The sequence below is a fragment of the Rissa tridactyla genome, chromosome 9 (genome assembly GCF_028500815.1).
Source record: "Rissa tridactyla isolate bRisTri1 chromosome 9, bRisTri1.patW.cur.20221130, whole genome shotgun sequence".
NCBI classification, from domain to species: Eukaryota; Metazoa; Chordata; class Aves; order Charadriiformes; family Laridae; genus Rissa; species Rissa tridactyla.
The window spans coordinates 16,321,779-16,343,226 of NC_071474.1; the positions used below are offsets into that span (position 1 = coordinate 16,321,779).

A 21,448-nucleotide genomic window follows, 5' to 3' on the forward strand; every position below is an offset into this window, starting at 1 on the left:
GAGAATTCAAACTGTAGATTTAAACAACAGTAAATCTAAATACAGTACATACCCTAAAACTTCATATATGATGATAGAGAGGGACATATCTAGTGTCAGCATCAGATGCTGAAGTGCTCCACAAATGGGAAAAATAGCTTTTCTCTTTGTCCGCTCTTCACACAAACATCTCTAATTTTCTCTGCCCCATCTTTTGTAAGTGGACAGCGCTCACTGAGCTGACCCGAAAGGCTAGCTGATTTCTTCTGCTATCAGTCACTGAATCTGCCTTCAAGAGACACTGAAGTAGTGAGCTCATTCAGGGAAAAACAGGTGGGAAATAGCAGGTATTCATCACTTACCTGAGTTTTGCCAAAGCTTGTCTTCAGTTCAAAAAATGACAAAGATTCTACATATTATTGTAAATAAAATAGATTTCCTGCCTCCTGTCTTAATGTCAGTCTAGAATTTTATCTGGAATTTTATAACAGTGTTCTGCAGCACTCATTTCTGGGCAATGCCAAGAAAGCACAATGGGTATGAAAATACAGAAACTTAGTAACAAAACACTTCAAACCCAAATGCTTATCTTATGAGAATTTGAAATGTATTTGTTAGTTCCTGTCTACCCAGAAGCAGTTTGTCTACACTTAATACAAAATGCTGTATACAATTTCCTGTTGCAGTGCCGGCCAGTTTACCTGATTTTAGCCACTGATGTATGAGCAGAGGCAAACCCTTTTATACAGATTAAAAAAAATACAGTTATCAGTGAATTCACAGGATCTTACTACATTTTGTACCTCTTCACTGCCACAGCACTGTAACTTCACCCCTTTAGAGCACCTCTTTGTAAAAAGCTCTTAAAACCACAATCCTACAACTTTTCCTTATGCTAAAGTTCTTCTGCTCTTTCTCAGACTTCAACCAGTTGGCAGTCAAGAAACAAAACTTAAAACATCCAGCTGGATTAGCATCCCCAATGTGATGCAAAATGAGAACATTTGTTCACTCAGTTACACGATGCAGTGACAGAGCGAGGATGGGACAGAACCCTCATTTTATACCAAACAGTCTTTTAAAGTCAACGTGACTTACTAAAACCACTGCAAAAGTACTTTGTAAAGCAGATTTGATTATACTATTACACCAAAGGAAGGATAGCCACATCCTGCAGAAACACCTTTAGCCCCTCAAATGGAGATAGCAGGAGGAGAACGCTGCAAAGGGCTCAATCCATTGGGCTGATTCCACATCTACTGTCAGATACGTGAGAGATGCTCAAGCCTCAGGAGGGAGAATGGAGTTTCGCAAGAGCATGAAAGAGGGAGGCATCAATATAATACTGAGCTGAGAACCCTCTGATCACCCTCAAGAGCTATCAGGTTCTCAGAGCCATTACCTCAGGGGTGTGCTTCCTGTACGAAACACGCTAATAATGTGTCCTTACCGGACACCATTCTATGGCTTGTCTCACACGTCTGATATTTCTGGAGCAGCCCTTTCTGGGAGAGTTTCTGGCATAGAGTGGACATTTGTAGAAGTATGACTTGTTGCCAAGGAGAGGGATGGATCCCCTTCCTCCCTTAGGTATGGGCACAGCACTGCCAACATGCTCCTCACAAGCCTGAGGAGGGCTTACTGTGCCACAGGGCTGTAGAATAACCTAATTCCAGGAAATACTGTTCTGCAGATGCAATCCCTCCCCAAATGTTAATGTTAAGAAGTAGAGAATTAAAGAGTCATCCCAATGAAAAGAGAGATAATCTTGCCTGTAGCAGTTTTACTACTTGCCAGCCACACAGAACAACTTAACCCTGTGTGCGTGAGCACTCATCTTAATGTCTGGTTCACACCCTATTCACCAATTCTTATTATGCACATCTAAAACCCTTTTCACAGGACCATGGCATGGTATTAAAAAGCTGGGAAGAATATTTCTATTTTTTTTAAGGAAGCATAGGCTGACTCCCAGTATTGAACCCACAATAGATACTGCTGCACACCTTACATAAAAAACAAGGCATCGTGTAATTTTCATCACTAATTAAATATATTTTTTCTCACCAGTGAAAAACTACATTGCCCCTGTGTGCTACATCAGGTGTACAGATCGGAAGGGCTTAACACCCAGATTTCTGCTCACTTCAGTAATATTTCAGGAGTATTTCACAAGTTTCAATAATTCTGCTAAATAATCGAATACGTGAAAATTACGTGGGCAGTATTTCTTCTCTCTGTGTTCTTGGAAGGAGCTTTCAAAGCAATTCCAAGGATAATGTGGTGTTTTAAAGATTAATGAATAATAAATTTACTTTTTTTCCGGTGCATATTACAAATCTTTAACAAATCTAATTTAGGGATTCCTGGAATTTTAACATGTTCTATCCTAAAAAAAAAGTCTGTTTCTCAATTTTAGAACTCCAGAAATGGAATTCTATTGGCAAAACATACTTTTAAATTATTTCACTTAGTTTAAGTGTTCACAGGTACCTCTATTTTTCATAAAGAATTAACTCCCAAATGGTTATGATTTTACATTCAGAGAGAGCTGTAATAAAGAGCTCAGGAATTCTGTGTCCTGGTTGTGTATTTAAAATTCTCAGCTAACAAGCGGGAGAGAGGCTGCTAGGAATGCTTACAGATGTCTGATTTTACAAGGTTTGGGGTTGTTGGAGGTTTTTTTTGCTAAGTGCTTTAGTCTAATGTTATTTATTGTTTATGGAAGTTGTTTGTCATTTAAGACATGAAGTGACCACTCCCCCAAAAGAAAGAATCAAGTTACAATCCATTATTTAATTTTTGATTGTTTTTCTTTGTAATAGGTGGGAAAGTGGATCCTGGATAAAAGTCCTGCCCAAGACAAGACTCCAAGCTGAAGACTCCAATTATCTATAAATCACTTCTATTTCCTGCAGAGAAAGAGAAAAAGGAGAGAAGAGCGAGACAGACAGAAAAACAGAGGCAGAGGATATGCCAAGTGAAATATTCAATACCTGTCCTAAACCAAATAGCTCTCAAAAGCAACCAGGAATTAACCTGATATCTCAAAACTGAGCTTAGAAGAAACATATTGCCGTTGTTTTTGGCTTAATATTGAAATAAAATAACTTTCTTTTACTTGTTCCATTAGTATAAAGCGTATAACATCTTACATATTTCTGAGATGATGGCACTATATATTCTGAATTATTAAAGGTTACTATCCAGCTTACGTTCTCACAGACAGGAAGATATGACTGCTGATGACTTATCTTTTTCAAAGATTTTTAGAACCAACTCTCGAGTTTTAGAACAGAGAAACGCAAGGACGCTTATTATGCAAACTGACTGTGATAATACTCTCAAGTATTCTCCACCAACAGAGTGTTCTTCCAACACTCCAGAAGCATATTTTACACTGAAACCAGCAATAAACAAAATTCATGCCAAGTACCATTTGCACAGTATGATTACTCCCAAAGTGTAACACCACACAACAACAAATAACTACATTCCTAATTTATTTAAACTATTTTCAAAGAAATCGCATGCAAGAAACCATATGCATCTTTTAATTTGCATATTGCAGTTTGCATTAAAATGGAATGAAATCTAAAATAGTTGACTTTCCTCTGAAACATTCTTCTAGAACATGGAATTGCTGTAACAAATTAGAGGACAAATTAGTTTTGGCACCCGCTTAAAAAAGAGAAAAGATGAAAAGCTTCTAAAGTGATGATATGGAGGAAGAAATTGCACTGCATCAGCCAAAATGAGTTTCCTATCAGCTTTAAAGCTCCTGAAGTTGTATTTCCAGTAGATAAAAATGTTATCACCTTTTTCCAGTGCTGATGTGCTTATTTTCCTATTAAGTTACCCAGTAATTAGAAACAAAGTCTGACACATTGTAGTCTGTTTATACAATACATTTGAAACTTCTCCAACAGAAATGAAAACATTATTTAACTAGAGATACTAAAGATGCAAAGATTCAAAATATATAAACGAATTTAAAAATTCAAATTGGATTTACAAACAAATGACTGCTCTTAAAGCCCATTTTAATTGACAAAAACAATTGTGTCCCATAATACACCATAGAAAACCAGCAGAATTTTCCTACATTGACCCAATGGGTTTGTTCTTAACCCTCTCTTTATGAAAATTAGTTTTAAAGGTTAGTAAGGAAAAATAAGCTCTCTTGCAATGCTGTTCAAGGGTGTATTCAAGTATCACGGAAGTCAGCAGAGAGACCTGTTCCAGTGCTGTAACAACCTGGTAGTGTTAACAGTCCTCCAGGAACTGTAAAAGAGTCCCTTGGGCACACAGGGTAATTCAAGAAAGAAAACATTTTTATTTTCTGATTGAGATACACAGGTATGTATAGTAAGTTCATCTGAAGTACATCAAAAGCAACTGAAATGTATTTGAGAAGTACTGATTTTGCACTGAAAATAAACCCCAACAGCTCTGTAGAAAATACTACGTTTAAAGAGAAGTGGCAAAGCTAGTCCCAACAGATCTAATTTGCTTTTCTTGTATCCTGTGCTTTTTCAGATGATTACAGGGTAAAAATCCGTTTCCTTTATTGCAGATTCAAGGCAGTCTTTTAGTAGTTTTTTATCTCTACATTCAAGTTGGTTAGGGCAGAATGAAACTGATTTTAAGCAAAATCCCTCCTTTAGAGGGAAAGCCGTGAATTTCCCTGCCAGAACAAACGAACACAACTTACCTTGGTGTATTTGATTTCAAGGTTGAGAGTGGGAGAAGGCAGCAGATGCAGAGATGCCATCAGAGCTGCGGGATCTGCCTTCACCTCCCCTGGCATCTCAATTTTACTGGAAGTCATAGCCTTGAGGGGGGGGTTATAGTACCACCGAGCCCCCCGCTCTGACCTGATGTTGTGTTTTGGGTTGGTCCCCCCCCCTCCAAAGACCAGCGCTGAAGATGTTGCTCTCCTCCGCTGTATATAGGCAGGTGTCAAGCCGGGTCTCTTCTTATTGGACATGGGGGCAGAGGCAGGGGGGCAGGTCCGTCCTACCTAGGGCGATAGCGGCACAGCGCAGCCTCCGCCGGGCCCCCCCCCGGCCCCCGCGGCCGCCGGGGATTCCCCTGCCACCCCGAGGGGGGACGGAGCTCCCGCCTGCGGGTCGCTGCCTCCCGCCCGCGGAGCGGGACGGGGGAACCCGCTCGGCGCCGGCGGGGGAGCGAGGGTCGCCGAAACTTGTGTGTATGTGTGTGTGTTCCTCGCCTCCCCCGGGCCGGGCGGGGGCCGGCGGGGAGGCGCCGCGTCCGGGACAGGACAGCCCCGGCCCCGGCTCCGCGCCGCCCCGCCCGGGGCATCCCGGGGGGAGCCCTGACAGCCCCGGGCGGAGGCCGGGGGGGGACTCGGGGGACGGCGGCATTACCTCACCGCAGCGGCCCCTCGGGGGTCGCAGGCCGAGGCGCGGTGAGGCCAGGCGAAGCCTCCGCCTGCGGGGCAGCCGCTCTGTTCCCGCTCCCCGGCCAGCCCCCGCCGCCTGCTCCGCACCTGGCGGCTGCGCTGCCGCCGCCCGTCCCCGCTCCCCCCAGGCACTCTTGCGGAGGGCCCGTCCCCGCTGCTCCCCGCACCGCCGCGCTTTTACTGTTTTGCGACAACTGACATGGAAGTGGCTGCGCGTCCCCGGCGACAGTGACGGATGCACGGACACCCCCCCCCCCTCCCCGGCCCCGGCCCTACCTGCCGCCGCGGCGGCACCATCCCCGTCCGCCTGCTGCCCCCTGCCGGCCGCGCCTCGCCGCCCGCCCCGCACCTTCGGCGACCCACAGCCTCTGCCCCGCCGCACGCCCGCCGCGGCCCCGCGCAGGTCTCCGGGATGGGCCCTTCCTCCCGCCGCTGCTGGGCTCCGCCACCGTCCGGCGCCGAGGCCCCCGCTCTCCACCCGGCCGGCAGCGCCGGGTGCGCTCCTCGTCCCGCTGCCCGCCTCCCGCTGCCTCAGCCAAGGGCGCTGTGCGCCTGCCCCTGCTGCCCCTTGCCAGGGCCCAGCGCTTACTCCCCTCTCCCTTCGGCGGGTCTGTGCAGTCCTACCTTCCACAGAATCACAGAATTGTTCAGGTTGGAAGGGACCTTTAAGATTATGGACTCCAACACTCAACCCAACACTGCCAAAACCACCACCAAACCATGTCCCTCAGTACCACATCTACCCATCTTTTAAATACCTCCAGGGATGGTGATTCTACCACTCCCCTGGGCAGCCTGTTCCAGTGCTTGACAACCCTTTCAGTGAAGAAATTTTTCCTAATATTCATCCTAAACCTCCCCTGGCGCAACTTGAGGCCGTTTCCTCTCGTCCTGTTGCCTGTTACTTGAGAGATGAGACCGACCCCCACCACTACACCCTCCTTTCAGGGAGTTGTAGAGAGCGAGAAGGTCTCCCCTCAGCCTCCTCTTCTCCAGGATCAACACCCCCAGCTCCCTCAGCTGCTGCTCATGAGACTTGTGCTCCAGACCCCTCACCAGCTCCGTTGCCCTTCTCTGGACCCGCTGCAGCACCTCAATGTCTTTTTTTGTGGTGAGGGGCCCAAAACTGGACACAGCGCTCGAGGTGGGGCCTCTCCAGTGCCAAGTACAGGGGGACGATCTCTGCCCTAGTCCTGCTGGCCACACTGTTCCTGATACAAGCCAGGATGCTGTTGGCCTTCTTGGCCACCTGGGCACACTGCTGGCTCATGTTCAGCCAGCTGTCGACAACACCTCCAGGTCCTTTTCCACCCGGCAGCTCTCCAGCCACTCTGCCCAAAGCTTGTAATGCTGCATGGGGTTGTTGTGACCTAACGCACATGGGGTTATTCCTCCTTCCTCGAAGACGGTCTCCCGTCTCCAGTGCTGGAGGCATGGCCCTCACTGACAGGCCTGGCCGCGGACACAGAGAGCCTGTGTGGAAGCCCAGAGGCTTGGGACTTGAGCAGCAAGGGCGCTCAGTTGCACCTGTTTCCAAATTCCTCTCAGGAAAGAAAGCAACCAAGAGGAGCAAGTCCTCCCTGCCAGGGCAAGTCCCGCCACCAAGCTGTGGCCTTCTGGCCTTCTCTTTTCTTGAAAGTGCTTTGCAAAAGGAAGAGGCCTAAAGGGCAGAATAATTTGTTCAAGCAACAACCACCTGTTCACAGCTATTATTTTTTTGGGGGCTTTCTTAGTGGGAGGCCACACCATGCAAGAGGTCGGGCACGCCATACAGCGAGAAGTTGGCAGCCAAATAGCACCTGATACCACTGCTCTCTGTCTGAAACTCATCGCAAGCAGCCCATGTGCAGCGGACATCTGTCCTAGCTTGCTGGATGAAACAGCAGGTGGTTTGAGCTTGAGCCTTGGCTGGTCTGACGGACACCAGAAATCTGTGGTCAAAGCCCTACACTCTCTCTGGTCAAAACTTCCAGGCAGAAAACCTATGAAGCCCAGACCATTTTTGATACTTTAGGCAAAATCAATAAAATTCTGCTTACTGATGCAAACACTCCCAACATTTTGAAACCGATCAGATGTCGTGTTTTGGTTATCACATTCCAGATAGATAAACAGAGAAAGGACACCAAAGCCTACAGCTGTCTAAAGTTGGCAAAGCAAAGCAGCAAGAAATATGCTGCGTGACCTTTTTATTGACCTAGTCAAGAATAAACAACGGTATCTGGCCATGTTTTGATTTTGTTACATTATCCACTTGTTGATTCCATAGATATTCCTTGCTCCGTGTTTTACAAGTTCACGGACAATTGAAAAGACTGTCCCAGTGTTCTCTTAGTGTTTGTACAGGAGCGCGAGACAAAGGTTGCTTCTGCACAGACAGGCAGCACAAGGTATGGAGTACTATTTCAGTCATTTCCAGGGTTAGCATGCATATTGCTGTAAATTTCCAGCTCAATAATGAAGAAAGAGACTGCAGATTTTGCTTTCTCTCATTTTTCATCTCCCCCCCACCAACAGAGGAAATGGATCCATAATACTGTGCTGTAATGTGACATGCAGAGCTGTCAAACTGTGACACTTGGGATGAGTGAGACTTTTAAACGTCAGAAATTCAATTTTTAATGGCACACTGGCAACACAGACCTAACACTTCATCACAAGGATGACACCTTCTAAAAGCTGCTTTAAAATAAATCAGAGTGAGGATGTGCTCCTTCAAAAGGGGACTGTATTTAAACAAGTTTCAAGAATGAGGAAACGGTATAACAGTTTCATTATCAAATCAAGTCAATAAAGTTCAGGAGATTTTGGCGAGAAGAGATTCCAGTGCATGTGGAGATGTGCTTCAAACCCACATAATCTGGAGCTGTTTAAGAGACCTCCATCAACTACTTGTCATACAAACCACATTCCTCTTGCATCTAAAAGCAATTTTTTTTTCTGTAAAAGCTCTCGGAGCCGACCACCTCTAGCCTAACTGCTGCCTACACCTTGCTGGCACTCCCCAAGTGGAGAATGGCACTGCACTTACCACGTTGCAGGCTCCTGGTCCACAGCCAGCTTCAGAGGGCTCCCCAGAAGATCGTGGTGGATGTGTGCCGTTGCTCTTCCCAACAGCAACTGACCAGCCGCACTTGCTTGTCTTCTGCCACCTGGGAAGACAACGATGTAGGCCTTAGTGCCAGGAGCACAAGTGGTGTCTCATCGAGTACAACAGTAGCTTTGCTGAACAGAATTAGGAGCAAGGTCTGTAACGGGATGTTGGAGACACTGATGGATCCAGCGTGGTGTGCTGCTTCAGTGATTCAGCACGACACTGGCCTCTTTATGATAGCGAATTGAGTCATGGCTTCAAATCGTGCAAGTGAATACTTAATATTTAACACAATTTCTTTGTGGAAGGGATTACTATCCTTATTGTCTTGGACACAAGGACAATAACTCATAATACAATAACATAATACAACATAATAACAATGAATACAGAAGTAAACTAATTAATTTGTGAAAGAAAAAAAGTGAGTCTCATAGTCACCAAGAAGAGAAAGAACAGAAACAATGCTCCAGTTCAGCCTGAGTTCTGTGGTCCCTAAACGCCTACTCAGGGCAGAGAAACCCCTTATTCTTATTGCAGGCCCATAGTTTCTGGTTGGCTTTTTTTTTTTTTTTGGTTGTGAATTGGCAATACTAAATCAACTGGCAATTAACTCAGACTGGCTTATTTTCTCTCACTTGAATGGGTTTTAATTAAACTCCTAGTTAGACAGCACATCAGGAAACAAATCTGTTCTATTTCAGACTGTAATGACAAAGATATTACTGTCTTCACACTTTGTGAAGAAATGGCTGCCAAAAAAAAGAACAACCAAGTGACTCTGTTTCTTCTTTCAGTGTTAGAATTTAGGCTAGTATACAGTCAAGATCAAAATCGTTCCTGAAGAGTTTCAGTTTTTTTTATTTAGATCAATCTGAATGCATAACTTGAAAAAATAACCTTTGTTTGATTTACAAATTTCAGTTTCTTCACCCACCCCCAGCAACCGGTAGTATTTGTGGACAAGGACATAGACCTTGCTTATACAAACACCATCTGATGGAAACAGGAGCTTTGGTAGCCAGAGAAGGTGCAATAGCCAGAGCCGTGATGTTGAAGACTGTACAGGTGTAATTAAGGCATTCCTGGGTTGCTCAGGCAGAGGACTGGTATTTTCTGCTCTATGCTACCGTGTCCCCATTGACAAAAGGAAGTCATGAAACTAGAAGATTGGGTGAAACCATCTGTATCTCAAATGCCTCTTTTGGGCAGAGCACTGAACCAAAGCGTATACTGACACACCTGTGAAATGGACAGTGGCTACCGCAACACAGAGCTCTTCGTTCTTACTGCTTCGAGTCCCTGATAACTTCTTCTGCTCCTTAGTGAGCTCCAGATTCTAAGCACTTTGTCACACACACGAAGGAACTGAATCACATCATTCTGTCAGACACTTCCAGTGATTCATTTCAAGAGCAGCTTCAAAACCTGCCCCAAAATTTTTCCAATCTGACCCATGAATTCTTTTTATATATATTTCTCACAGCTGTCCCACTGCCATTTAGCAAGGATATCCCTGGTTCCTCATACAAACCCAGTAGTGACTGAGAGAGCCTGTGCCTCTGTACTCTTTGCCTCCCGCCTCAGCAAATGGCCCTTCCTATTATGTGCTTTGGAAATTGCTTTTGGAAGAAAAATAGGGACCGAAAAGAAACTTCCACTAAGTTATTTTTCAGCTCAGATTTCCGTTTAAGAAATTTGAACTTCTTTTTCTGACATATACACAGTAAAAGCTTCAGCCTCAGGTGTCCTATTTTAATTGCCTGCTATTTTCATTACTGATCATGATGGCAGCAAATGCTCTTCAGGAGATACTTGTATTTTAATTTATCTGCAAACATAAATCATACATTATAGCACTTTTTTCCTCTAGGTTAATTGAATCAATTCTCTAAATGTCTCTAAGCCTGATCATTTGAAAGAGGGTCACCGTTTGAAATCTCTTAAGAATTATGGCCCTTGAAGTGTGCACAGGATGGTATCAGTCCTTGCTCCAGACAAAGATATTTTATACATATAAGGTAAAAATACTGGTATACACATAGGCAATATTATCTGTAAAGCAACACCTGCAATACTGTGATGATCCTATAAAATATTATTTCAGAAATTTTTCAAATATCCCAGTGAATTAATTGTCTTAAAATTATAAATTGTATTAATAATTGTTTAAGAATGAGTCTGGATATATTTTAAGTTCTAAAGAAACAAAACCTACTTTAATTTTCTTTATTTCTACATTAACATAAAAAATAAAATAAGTGCTTATATCAGGAACGACCAGTTTTATCACTGAAAATCAAGGAACGGTTAATGAAGAAAACTTGATTTAACATAATTTTTACTAAAAATTAGTCAAACAGATCAGTTTTCTCACCTGTGATATTGGCCATTTTATACCCTGTAGAACTGTATATTGCTGCTATGGTAAATTCAGTCCTAAATGGGAACTCGAGTTTAAGGATTTAAGCAAGCCACAAATAATTCAGTGACAGCGATAAAGCAGAATACGTTCAGAAAGACTGTCAGTGTTCAATTCACTTTATAATTGGGTCAGTTTCAAAACCCAGTATTATAGTTGAAGTCGACAGTTGAAATGTAACATGTCCCTCACCAGGCTGTTGTGCAGAAGGGTGGGTTTCCCAGTTACGGAGTGAGCCCCAGGTACCACTCCTACAGCTTGAAGACTCCCTGGGACCATCCAGCTCGGCGCTGCTTTTCGGTCAGTCACCACCCAGTGCACAGCAACGTGCAGCAACGCACAGCCACGGGGGGGGTGAGCCCCGTCTCTGCAAAACAGCACCCACCTCCCGTGGAGTACACACAGCAGTGAGCGGCAGTGCCGCGGGAGAGTGCTGGAAAGAGCACATGCTGTTAACTCTGAAGTTATAGGCAATGTGCTCTTGGTTGTACGGATTCTATTCTGAGGTTAAATATATAAAAAACTCTTCTATTTTGAATCTCTCTTCAATTTACCTGTTTGAATTTGTTATTTGTAAAACACATCAAGCCTCAAATGGATTGACCTTCTGCTAATGTATCTCACCTAATGAATAGATGCAATTAACTAATTCATATTGGAAAATTGCACTTTCCAGATCACATTTATCATCACTAAATGTGTGATCTAGTTTGCAAGTTTAAATTTTTTATTATTACCCTTTAAACTAAAGAAATAAGTCTTATATTTAATTACCTGAACTTACATATTCAATTAATAGCTTCATTACCTTAATGAATATAGATACTGCACAGAAATAACGAAAGATTGCTGCCTGGGTCTGCTCCTAAGTACACCCTATAAAGGGTCTGCTATGAACCTCAGAACAATCTTTTTCAATTAAAATACCTCGATGGGGGAGTTCCAAAGGAACCGGGCCTGGCAATCCAATATTCTTTTACAGGGGCCTGAGATAAATTTATCATCTATATTGTTAATATTTAATATGTAAAAGGAATCCCAGAAGCAAAGCTTATGTTTCTGGAAAGACAGAAGATTTAAACATTCAAATATGAATCATTCTGAGTGAAAGGGAATTAAAAGAATGAAAACCAGGCAGACCGGCAGCTCACCTACTGAAGGGCAAGGGATGAGTGTTTGGAGCATGGAGGCAAAACAAACGAACGCTCTTGTTGCAGGAGAGAGAGGACAAAGCACCAGGAACAGCAGCTCTTACAGCAAATACTTCTCCAACAGAGAGTCAAATCCTGGCTGGACGGTGTCCTTGGGCGTCCAGATCGAGTGGGAGACAGCTGAAGGGAGATGTGTTGGCGAGTCAGATGCAGAAAACACCATCAATTTCCTGATGGTAATTAGACTTCAGAACCATGAAGTCATATTTAGCTACATCTATTTGCCTGCCAAACACACTACTTGGCCTTTGTGTGTCAGTGGCGTCAAATCTGTCATGTTCTTTGGCTTTCATGTTAAATCTCTTTTATTAATTAGGTAGGCTCAGATCTCCTGCTCTTCACAACCCTACAGGTAGCCACAATAAGTTTCAGAGCATCTATTGCTATAAGGAATCTGTGCCTTGTAGAAAGCGGAAAATGTATCCCATTTGGGTTAAGAAAACATAGGATTTAGATCACTGCAAAGCCCACTGGATATGCTTTGAGGTTTTCTTCATGCTGAGTGGATATATTTACCAAGATATCTTTCGGTTTTAATAGCAAAGCTGAATTTAAAGTGTTTATCTCCATTTTGAGGGCTTTTAATAAAGAATTTGGAAAAGGAAATAGTTATTTTAAAAAGAATATGCCATCAATAATCTTCCCTTACACTTACTTCTTGTGTACATTAACCATTTGAGAAAAGGGAATATGCAGAAAAAAAAGAGCAGGGAATTGGCTACAACAAAGTGTTTCTGTACTAAATTGATCTATTCCTTAAAAGCAAAATTATTCTTGCGTTGAAGCAGTCTTTTTTCCGGATGCATTCAGAAAGTCAAACCTGCCCATACTGTAACCCACCAGATAAGCTTATATTAGAACCGTGTCCGGCACGTTCAGAAGGAAGCAGAGCCCCGCGCAGCAGCTAGTGCCGGTGCACCTAACCGTCTGTACGACATTTCCCTAACACTTGTGCACTTTGCCAGCGCCGACAGTCCTGTCACAGAGCCCTTCCGTGTGGAACGTTATCTGTGCCCCACTATGCCAGCGCGGCTATCGCAGAGATTAAACATCCTCAGAAACTCTCAGGGCCTATGTTATACACAGACATGTCCGTACCACAGATTTTAAAATTTACCATCATCAATTATATAACTATATGTAACACATATATGGGTAGTAGCATCAGTTATGCACTGAGGCCTGATGGTGTGCCCAGCCAAGCAAGAACAAAGAAGAAGTTTGAGTCCCGCCTTAGAGAAAATCCAATTTAATTTTCCCTGAAATCAGCGTCAGCAGCAGTGGACTTCAACAAGCTTTGAATCGAGCCTTAAAGATTACTGGCAAAAAGCTTGAAACACAGACATGTGATGTGGTTTTGATCTCACATGCATGATCTGGACTGAGAAGTTTTACCTGGACACTGAGATCGCAGAAACAGAGAAGAAGGAACAAAGAAATTCGCAAGGGGTCACCCCGTGTGCCCTGCCCCTCCTGCAAGGTGCGACCTGCTGGACCTGAGCTGCACAGTGCAGGTGTTTGCTCCCGTGAGCACTTTTCACCAGGGACTACAGCAGAGACAGAGGGATGATCATAAAACACAAGAACTAAAGAAATAGGGGGTTTATGTACTCAAAAAGCTTAGAATGCTGAGTTACAGTGTGTTCAGATCTTCCTCACCTGAATGTTTTTTCTTTGAGTTCCCCAGCAGCAGCATCAATCCATAAACCAGAAAATGTCCTTTAAGGACCATGCAGCAGTTTCTGTATGAAAACAGAAATATAAATTAGGGAAAGGCATTTGACCAGGGACATGAATCATAGTAGATATACACATTCAGACTTTTTCTAATTCAACTAAAATCAGCAGAATTAGACTTAAAAATAATTTGGCCATTATTATTACAATACAAAAAAATATATGGTGTATTTATAGCCTTGGTCTCTCCAGCTGTGTTGGTTTAGGTTTTATTACATCAGTAATAACAATTTACGTGATACTCTGAATAATGTGCTATTAAAAATTCAGTACAGTATACACTGTTACCCATGGGATTTAAACTGTGGGAGCTATGTGTATTATTCTCTGCTTTGCTATTTCTACAGGAGTGAAGATTATTATAAAAATGGTTAGGCTATATACCCTGTGTGAATTCCTGCTCTGCTTGAATCCAGGTGAAGAGAAGAAATAGTTCCGTTCAGACTGCCCTGGGGTAAGGATCCCAAGGGTCTCAGTCTTGCAATCTAAGGTTACACTGATCACACATTCAAGCATGAATAATAATATCAATGTGCTTTTTGATGTCTTTAAAGAATGCCAATAGATTTGTGAGGCATAACCTCCCTTAACAGAATCCATTTGATGCTTCTACAGCTTATCAGCTTTATCTGTGTATCTATTGATTTTGTTCTTTACAACAGTTCATATAATTTTCCTGGCATAGAAGTCACATTGACAGTTTTGTGGTTCCCATGAGCACCCTTGGAGGACTCTTTTGAAAGACCAGTAGCTCAGTGGTACATTTCCTGTGTTCTATTTTGCTGGCATTAGGATCAGGTTCAGCGAAAAACAACCCGCTGGGGCTAGCACTTCAGTAGCTGAACATTTGAATCCCTTGGTGGAAACACTGCACAGCTCCAGCAATTAGTTACTGTTTAACTTATCAATTTCTCTCGAAGTCTTTCCTACTGACAATTCGTTTCAGGACAGTTCCTCACACTCAGCCCACCTAAAGTTTGGTTCTTTAGCAAGGCAAATAATTCTTTCAGCTTTTTAGCTGTGGAGTTAGCCACCCTGAATGCTGCTTCTACACTTTCATCCTCTATAGCTTTACTTACTGTCTTGTGGGACTCCTCTGGTGATGGAATTTGAAAAAGTTTATATTATTACTTCCACATTCTTGGCAAAATCTTACAATCTTTTTGGTCAGCTGTGTTATGGTTCTACATTCAATATGACAGAGTTTATGCTCTTTCTATGCTCCTTGCTTATATACGACTTCCATTTTTGAAGGATGCCTGCATTTTCTTCCCTCAGATGCCACAGCTGTTGATATTTATGGATGGCACTGCCAATATCCTTACCATTATGACTCTGGGAGCAGGGTCTGGGTGAGGGAGATCAGTAGAAAACAGTAATCACAGTGTATTTTCTTTCCGTTATTCAACCAGGTGGTCCATTGCATGTGACTAAAAGGCAGTAACACAGAGCATGGATCATATAGGTTAGTAATTATGAAGCCGAAGCTTTCATGGAGTTTATCTTTACATTTTACTTGTCTTTCTTGTAGTGCTACGTACGTATTTTTTAGATTTGGGAAATATCTTTAGAACCCCTTTCTGAATACAATAAAAGGAGAAACAATTCAAATTTTCTGTGTTGCCCCTTTTCTATTTGGAAATGATTCCAAAGTGTAGTAATGACTTTAAATTACCAATTGTCAAAATCTGGAAGAATTTACCAAGGGAACAATCATCCCCTGTGTACTCCGTTCTTCTATACTTTCTTAGAGCATCTGCTTGAATCTGGTTATGGAGCTGAGAAGGATCTTTGGTCTAACTTAGCATCACAGTTCTTATTAATGGAGTTAAATCATGTGATTTCTATGAAGTATTGAAGACAATTTGAAGAAAGCAAATGTAATATATTCATATTTGTGTCAGTTTTCCACCCTGTAAAGACAGAAAATTGTTATGAGGGAGGCACCGAGATGTGGACAAACAAGTAGGGATTTCTGTCTCTGACATGTCATTGCCCTACTGCTAGTTGAAAAATAGCATTAATGCCTTCGCACCTGTTATGAGACTAAACTAAGAGGTACCTGCATACTACTTTGCGAGGGAGACCTGCATCTGCATAAGAGAAAGAACCGCTATGGACAATCAACTAAAAATTGCTTTCATAAATGTATTTATTTATTTATCGCTTTCCTGGAAGAGAGGAAGTGCTTTATCTCATTCCTGCTGTAATGAATGGCCTCCCTAGCATCCTCCCTCAGTTCTACTGTATACATAATTCTGAAAGACTTCTCTCACAGACATAATAAACATATACTTTAGCATGCTGGGATAATTAGGGCCCTGAATAATATCTTTGTTTTGCAGTAGTGTAGGGTAAAGGTTTTCAAACTGCAGTACACCGGCTATTTTCAGGGGCTTCCCAGAGGCAGCTCCCAGCTGCCTGTGCAAGTGCGGACCTGTAGCACTGCTACAACAGAGCACGCCTGCTGCTGCATAGGTGCTCACCCTGGCTTGTGCAGCACCAGTGCAGATGCGCTTATCTCATCATTCATCACCTATGTGCCTTTCCACACACCATCATTTTCTGAATCAGCGAAAGGCAGAGGGGTATTTGAATGCAGAGTTTATAACACGGCAAGTAAAAGGACACGGAAAGGCAGTTAAGGATTAAAATTGGGCAGTGAGGGAGAACTGGGTGGTTAAGGGATGAAACTGGTGGTGGTAAGGTGGCTACAGCTGCAGGGAACATGCATCAGGTCCTAGCTCAAGGCAAGGAAGAGCACTGATGGGATAACAGAAGTAGCCCATTTGCCCAATCCCATAAAGCTCTGCCCTATTCACAGCAGGCAACAGTACTGACAGACCTAAACATATTTACCACCAAGGTGAAAAAAAGGTTTAGGACAGATACAAACCAAGGCATTGAGCATCTACAACACATGCCAAAATGGTCTACCGGAACTGGGCTAAGGTTTTGGTGTCAAGTCAAACAACAGAAAATACTTGTAAATCAACCAAATGGCCTGTTAGTCAAGTCAGTATTACATCTGATAAAACCATTCAAGATGCTTAAGAGACAGAGAGTGTAATATTTTTCTCTAGGAGGCCCAATTCTTTGAGCTATTCAGCAACTTCCTGTCTTAAGACCATGGAAAATAATATTATAATGACTCATATTGTAGCATCTATGAACTTTTAAGTTAAACATATTGGAGACATATAGTCAGTCAGTGCCTCGCTTCCCTATACTGCACTATAGGGAGCCACTGGACCGAAGCAGAGTTCATTAAATGTTCCTAATTTATCCTGCCTCGTTGCTCTTTTGTAAACAGGGCAGGTCACTAGAGAGCAACGCATTTAGTCCAAAAAGAGTACTGTGAGTGACTATACAAATTCAACATGCTACCAAGGTAAGATTCCCCATTAGCCACTGAGTTCCCTCAGAAGTGACAAGATAGGAGCTTCTGTTTACAGAGCACAGCATTCTCACAAGCATTCACTCTCTTTCACAATCTCCCCTTTAAAACCTTTTGGATAGCCAATAGTAGCACGGTCTAAATCCCAATCTAGGTCAGAGAGAAATTTTCAACCACGTTTTGGCTCCTTACTTCACGGTTTCTCTTTTTGCCTTTCTTTTTGATAAGGGTGACAGGAACAACATTTTATTCATTTTTACTGGAAAAAAAAAAGAAAAAAGTAACATAGCAGGAAAGGTAATGATTAATCCATTCTGCAAGAAAAAAAAGAAGAGTTCTGATTGTGAACTTACTGGTGTTATCTAACCAGTATAAATAGAAGTGTACTCAGAGAAGGCACAGGATTGAAAACTCATGATGAATTGTTAGGGCATGTTGAGTTGGTTCTGTCAATGCCTGCAGTCAGATGATTTCACTGGCTGTACAAGATGAAATCTCATATTTCAATGTATAAGTAAAAGCGTCAAAGTTCAGCCAAAGCAGGGACGAATCCAGAACAAATTTTGTGTGTATTTGTAACTAGGGCACCAGAGCAATAGAGGAAGCCAAAATGAGCCGGAAAAGCAAAAGGAGTTTAAAGGAGAAATTTGCCTTGAAGAACAGCTTGGTTAAAGAAGCCCTCTCAGAATTCCTGGGAACTTTTATATTGATAGTAAGTGTCAGCTGCTTTCCTTTCTTCCTACTAATCTAATGTGGGACAGCGCTTGTAAGGGGACACGTATGCTTTTTCTTGTACTGTACCAGCAGCGTGGTTACTGCCTGACAAACATTGTACAGCCTCGAATGAATTGCTTCTATTTATGGTAAGTTTGTAATTCCTTTCTTCACCTGATGTAATTATCACTGGCTATTAAAACCAGACAGCTTTATGTATTACAATTGCCTGACAAGCATTTGATTTCATATAGGAGCAGAATTTCAGTTGAACTATCACATTCTGAAAAATCCAGACATGCACAGTGAATGTTAATAATACTCTTGCTTTTGTTTTTAAAAAACTCAGCTCTTCATTGTACTTTCACTTCTATGCACAACTGCCCTTTTCTTTAACTAATGTACTGTATTGCACAATAAGAGAATTTTAGCTGAGTTATTTTCCTGCGCAATATAGAAATTTAGCTGTGTGATTTGTAGTGAATTTATTGGCCTTTTTTTGCCAAGCCTTCTGAGATTTTTTAAGTTAACTATTTTTTGTTTTGTTTTTAACTGTACTACATAAACTATACAGTTGCTTGGTCCTGTAGTGCTGCTAAAATTTAGGTAAACACCCAGACTCTCCATTTTCATATTCCCAGATATATTTTTTTACTTAATTTCTTTCTCAATTTTTCTGTGCGTTTTGCACTGGGACACAGCTGTTTGGTGATTTACCGGGGGAGAGAGCAGGCTCAGTGGCAGAGCTGGAAGTGAAGCAGCTAGAGTATTTATGCCAAACTCTTTCTTCCTCTTTTTTGTCCAAACAAGGCTGTCTTGCTTATTGCTGAATATTTCATCATAGTCAAAGGACAGAAAAAAATAAGAAGCAGGCATAGTACTGACATAGTATGCTTTATAACTGTAACTATATTAGCTAAATTTCAAGTAAGTCACCTAAAAAATTCCAGTAGCTCATAAAATATATGAAAATAATGGTCTTTACTACACTTCAGCCAACTGAAGTGCACAGGCACTAAAGTAACATTATTCTCAAATTTAATACCATCCATAAGACATTATTACAGTAAGAAGCACATTTAGAAGCAAGGAGCACAAAGCACTTTACAAACATTAATGAATTAAGTGTCACAACACCCTGGTAAGGAGGGGAAATGTCATTATGTTCATTTTATATATTAGCAAAGCTGATTACAGCAGACTGCACAGGAAGCCTGTGGCAGAACTCTGAATATAACCCAGGTCACCTGACTTCCAGTACTCTGTCCTCGCCACAAGATCATCCTCCTCTTTCCATTAATACAATTGAGCAAGTGAAGAAAACATATTAAAGTGCAGATTAGACCGCAAAAGCTATTATTTAGTGTCCTGCTGCACAAGACTAGAAGGAAATGGAAACCCAGAGCCCATTTTCTAGTATATTCACCATATGAATATAGTAACAAACGAAGCTCCAAAATTGTTGTTGATAATCTGAGTTTCTCAATTCTGTCTTACCCTTTCTTGTTTCAACCTTGACTTAAAGCAGAGAAGAGTCCCACATGGATTAAACTGAAGCTTTCTCGGTGCTTGGATACCTCGATTTATGTTTCGACTGTGCAAGTTAGTGGCAGTACGAAGCGTGTATTGTAAAGAAACGGACTTTGCTGCTGTTATTTATTGCTATTGCTTTTAGGCTGTGTCAGCTAGTAAGTAGTTTCTCTTTAAGAACAGATAAATATTAAACCCTTAACTTAAATTGAAGCTAATTAAAGGGGTGCCCTGGTAAGTCTGAGGGCAGAAATCCTTGAAAAACAGATACCATGTATGCAATATCTTTCTCCACCCTCCTATTACTATGTCTTAATCCTGTTACAAAGTCAAAGTGAGATGAGAGTTCACAGCCTACAGCACGGTTGATTCAGGTCTTTGCTGAAAGCCATTTCATGTCACTGTGATGGGTTTTACGGCCTGTGGGGAGCACCCGTGCTGGGGAGCACCTGTGCCAGGGAGAGAGGCAGGGACCAACCTTTCTATTACCCACAGGCTCTCTCTGGAAGTCAATGCTCCTTGGCCGTACCTCAATCTGCGGCCAACCTGGCACCAACCTTAGCTGGGTGAAATTCTGTCCCCCCAGATAGCCTACTTCTGTTTTTTTCTGGAGAACAACATCACAGACCACATATTATTAAGAGCTTAAACTACTGTCTTTGGTAACTCTCAAGCCTTGCAACATTGTTTTCCAAACTGGAAAATGTACAAACTCTAAGATTAATTTCAGGACATCTAGAAAGTGAAATCACTCATCAGGCAAAACCCAAGCCTTCACCTTGGGGTAAGAAGGGCTCTGCCTGCAATGTTGAACAGATCTGAGACAAGCCTTGAGAAAGTCACTGGGTATACAGTTTGGATAACATCTCTTGCTCACCCCTACTTAATATGATGTGGTTTGGCTTGCAGCATGCTTTCAGAGCACGTAAACTGAATTCTTTTCAGATGAAACTGAAGTGGAAGGTGAGATCCAGAATCACAGGAAATGTGCTGACCATTAATGGATGCTCAGCCCAGTGGATCAGACTGGAGATACTCCTAAGTAATCCCTCCTGAGATGTCCATAGTCAGGTTCTCTGAACCAGCTGCTTGCACTACACAACTTGATAATACAGACATAGCCCATGTGAGCCTCTCTCTGCTTATATCCAACCTCTGAGGGTTCAGTGAGAAACACTAAACTCTAGGAGCCTGGAAGTGCCCTGCTGTATAGGTGGATATAATGGTCTTTATATTTGCAGATTATTTGTAAACTCCTGCCTGTTTCTTGCATTGACCTTGGTGCTGTCATGTGGTAAACCCTGAACCTGCAACACTTAATTGCACCACTTGTAATTTGGAATAAATATCCACGAAACTCACAATCTACCCATAAAGTTTTCAATGAACATTTGAAAAGGATACAAGTGTTTTCCAGGAAATGGATACTGAGTGATGTGGGTTTCACACAGAGTGCTTTGAACCAACTTGTGGGACTGGTCCCCCCAGCCTACACCGATGCAACAGGTCCCTGAGGTGGGAGGACACCCATCCATTTGTACCATGGTGGCTGAGAGGCCAGTGCGCACACGCGTTTCCCAGCCTCTGACACAGCCTCAGCCTTCTGTAGCTGTGGCTGCCCCTGAGGCCTCCCTTAAAAAAGAGCTCTCTGGAGAGGGTTTCGTTCTCCAACATGTCTCCTGGTTCAGTACATCTCCCCTTGGGGCTCCTGTGTGTTACTGTGAGGGACAACATCTGGGTGTCAGCACAACAGAGACAAGAAGCCACAGTGCATCAGATAGATGGCTTGTGTGACTTTTCAGTCTGTCTGGAACTCACCTATCCAACTGCCTCTCTGCTTTTAATCATGCTTCTCTTCATATTTCCGCTTTGGAACTTGGCTGCATTGCTCTCAGACAAAATGGGATTTACTCTGGCTTACGCCATTAAGTATATCTGA

The 21,448-nt window shown here is 42.5% G+C and overlaps 2 protein-coding genes and 1 long non-coding RNA gene across 5 annotated transcripts in view; 2 read left to right on the forward strand and 1 right to left on the reverse strand.

Annotated features, from left to right (window-relative positions):
• The window catches only part of LOC128914648 (uncharacterized), a 129,591-nt gene extending 126,611 nt beyond the window's left edge, over positions 1-2,980 (forward strand). Inside the window, exon 4 of the long non-coding RNA XR_008468371.1 lies at positions 2,805-2,980. This is a non-coding gene — a long non-coding RNA (uncharacterized LOC128914648). The remainder of the gene's footprint in view (positions 1-2,804) is intronic.
• The window catches only part of ALDH1A2 (aldehyde dehydrogenase 1 family member A2), a 65,891-nt gene extending 52,065 nt beyond the window's left edge, over positions 1-13,826 (reverse strand). Inside the window, exons 1-2 of one of the 2 annotated variants that reach the window (XM_054213925.1) lie at positions 13,791-13,826; positions 8,436-8,556 (exon numbers count right to left, since the gene is read on the reverse strand). Coding sequence is in view for 1 of the 2 variants with exons in the window: in XM_054213924.1 (XP_054069899.1) it covers positions 4,694-4,969 (276 nt within the window). In the remaining variant the exon portion in view is untranslated. Of the gene's footprint in view, positions 1-4,693; positions 5,206-8,435; positions 8,557-13,790 lie in introns of those variants that run through there. The other variant, XM_054213924.1, reaches the window with a different exon arrangement.
• A 4,028-nt stretch (positions 13,827-17,854) lies between these two features.
• Positions 17,855-21,448, forward strand: part of AQP9 (aquaporin 9) — a 29,647-nt gene continuing 26,053 nt past the window's right edge. Inside the window, exon 1 of one of the 2 annotated variants that reach the window (XM_054213929.1) lies at positions 17,855-17,977. In XM_054213929.1, the coding sequence (XP_054069904.1) occupies positions 17,876-17,977 (102 nt within the window). In that variant the 5' untranslated portion in view covers positions 17,855-17,875. Of the gene's footprint in view, positions 17,978-18,069; positions 18,129-21,448 lie in introns of those variants that run through there. The other variant, XM_054213928.1, reaches the window with a different exon arrangement.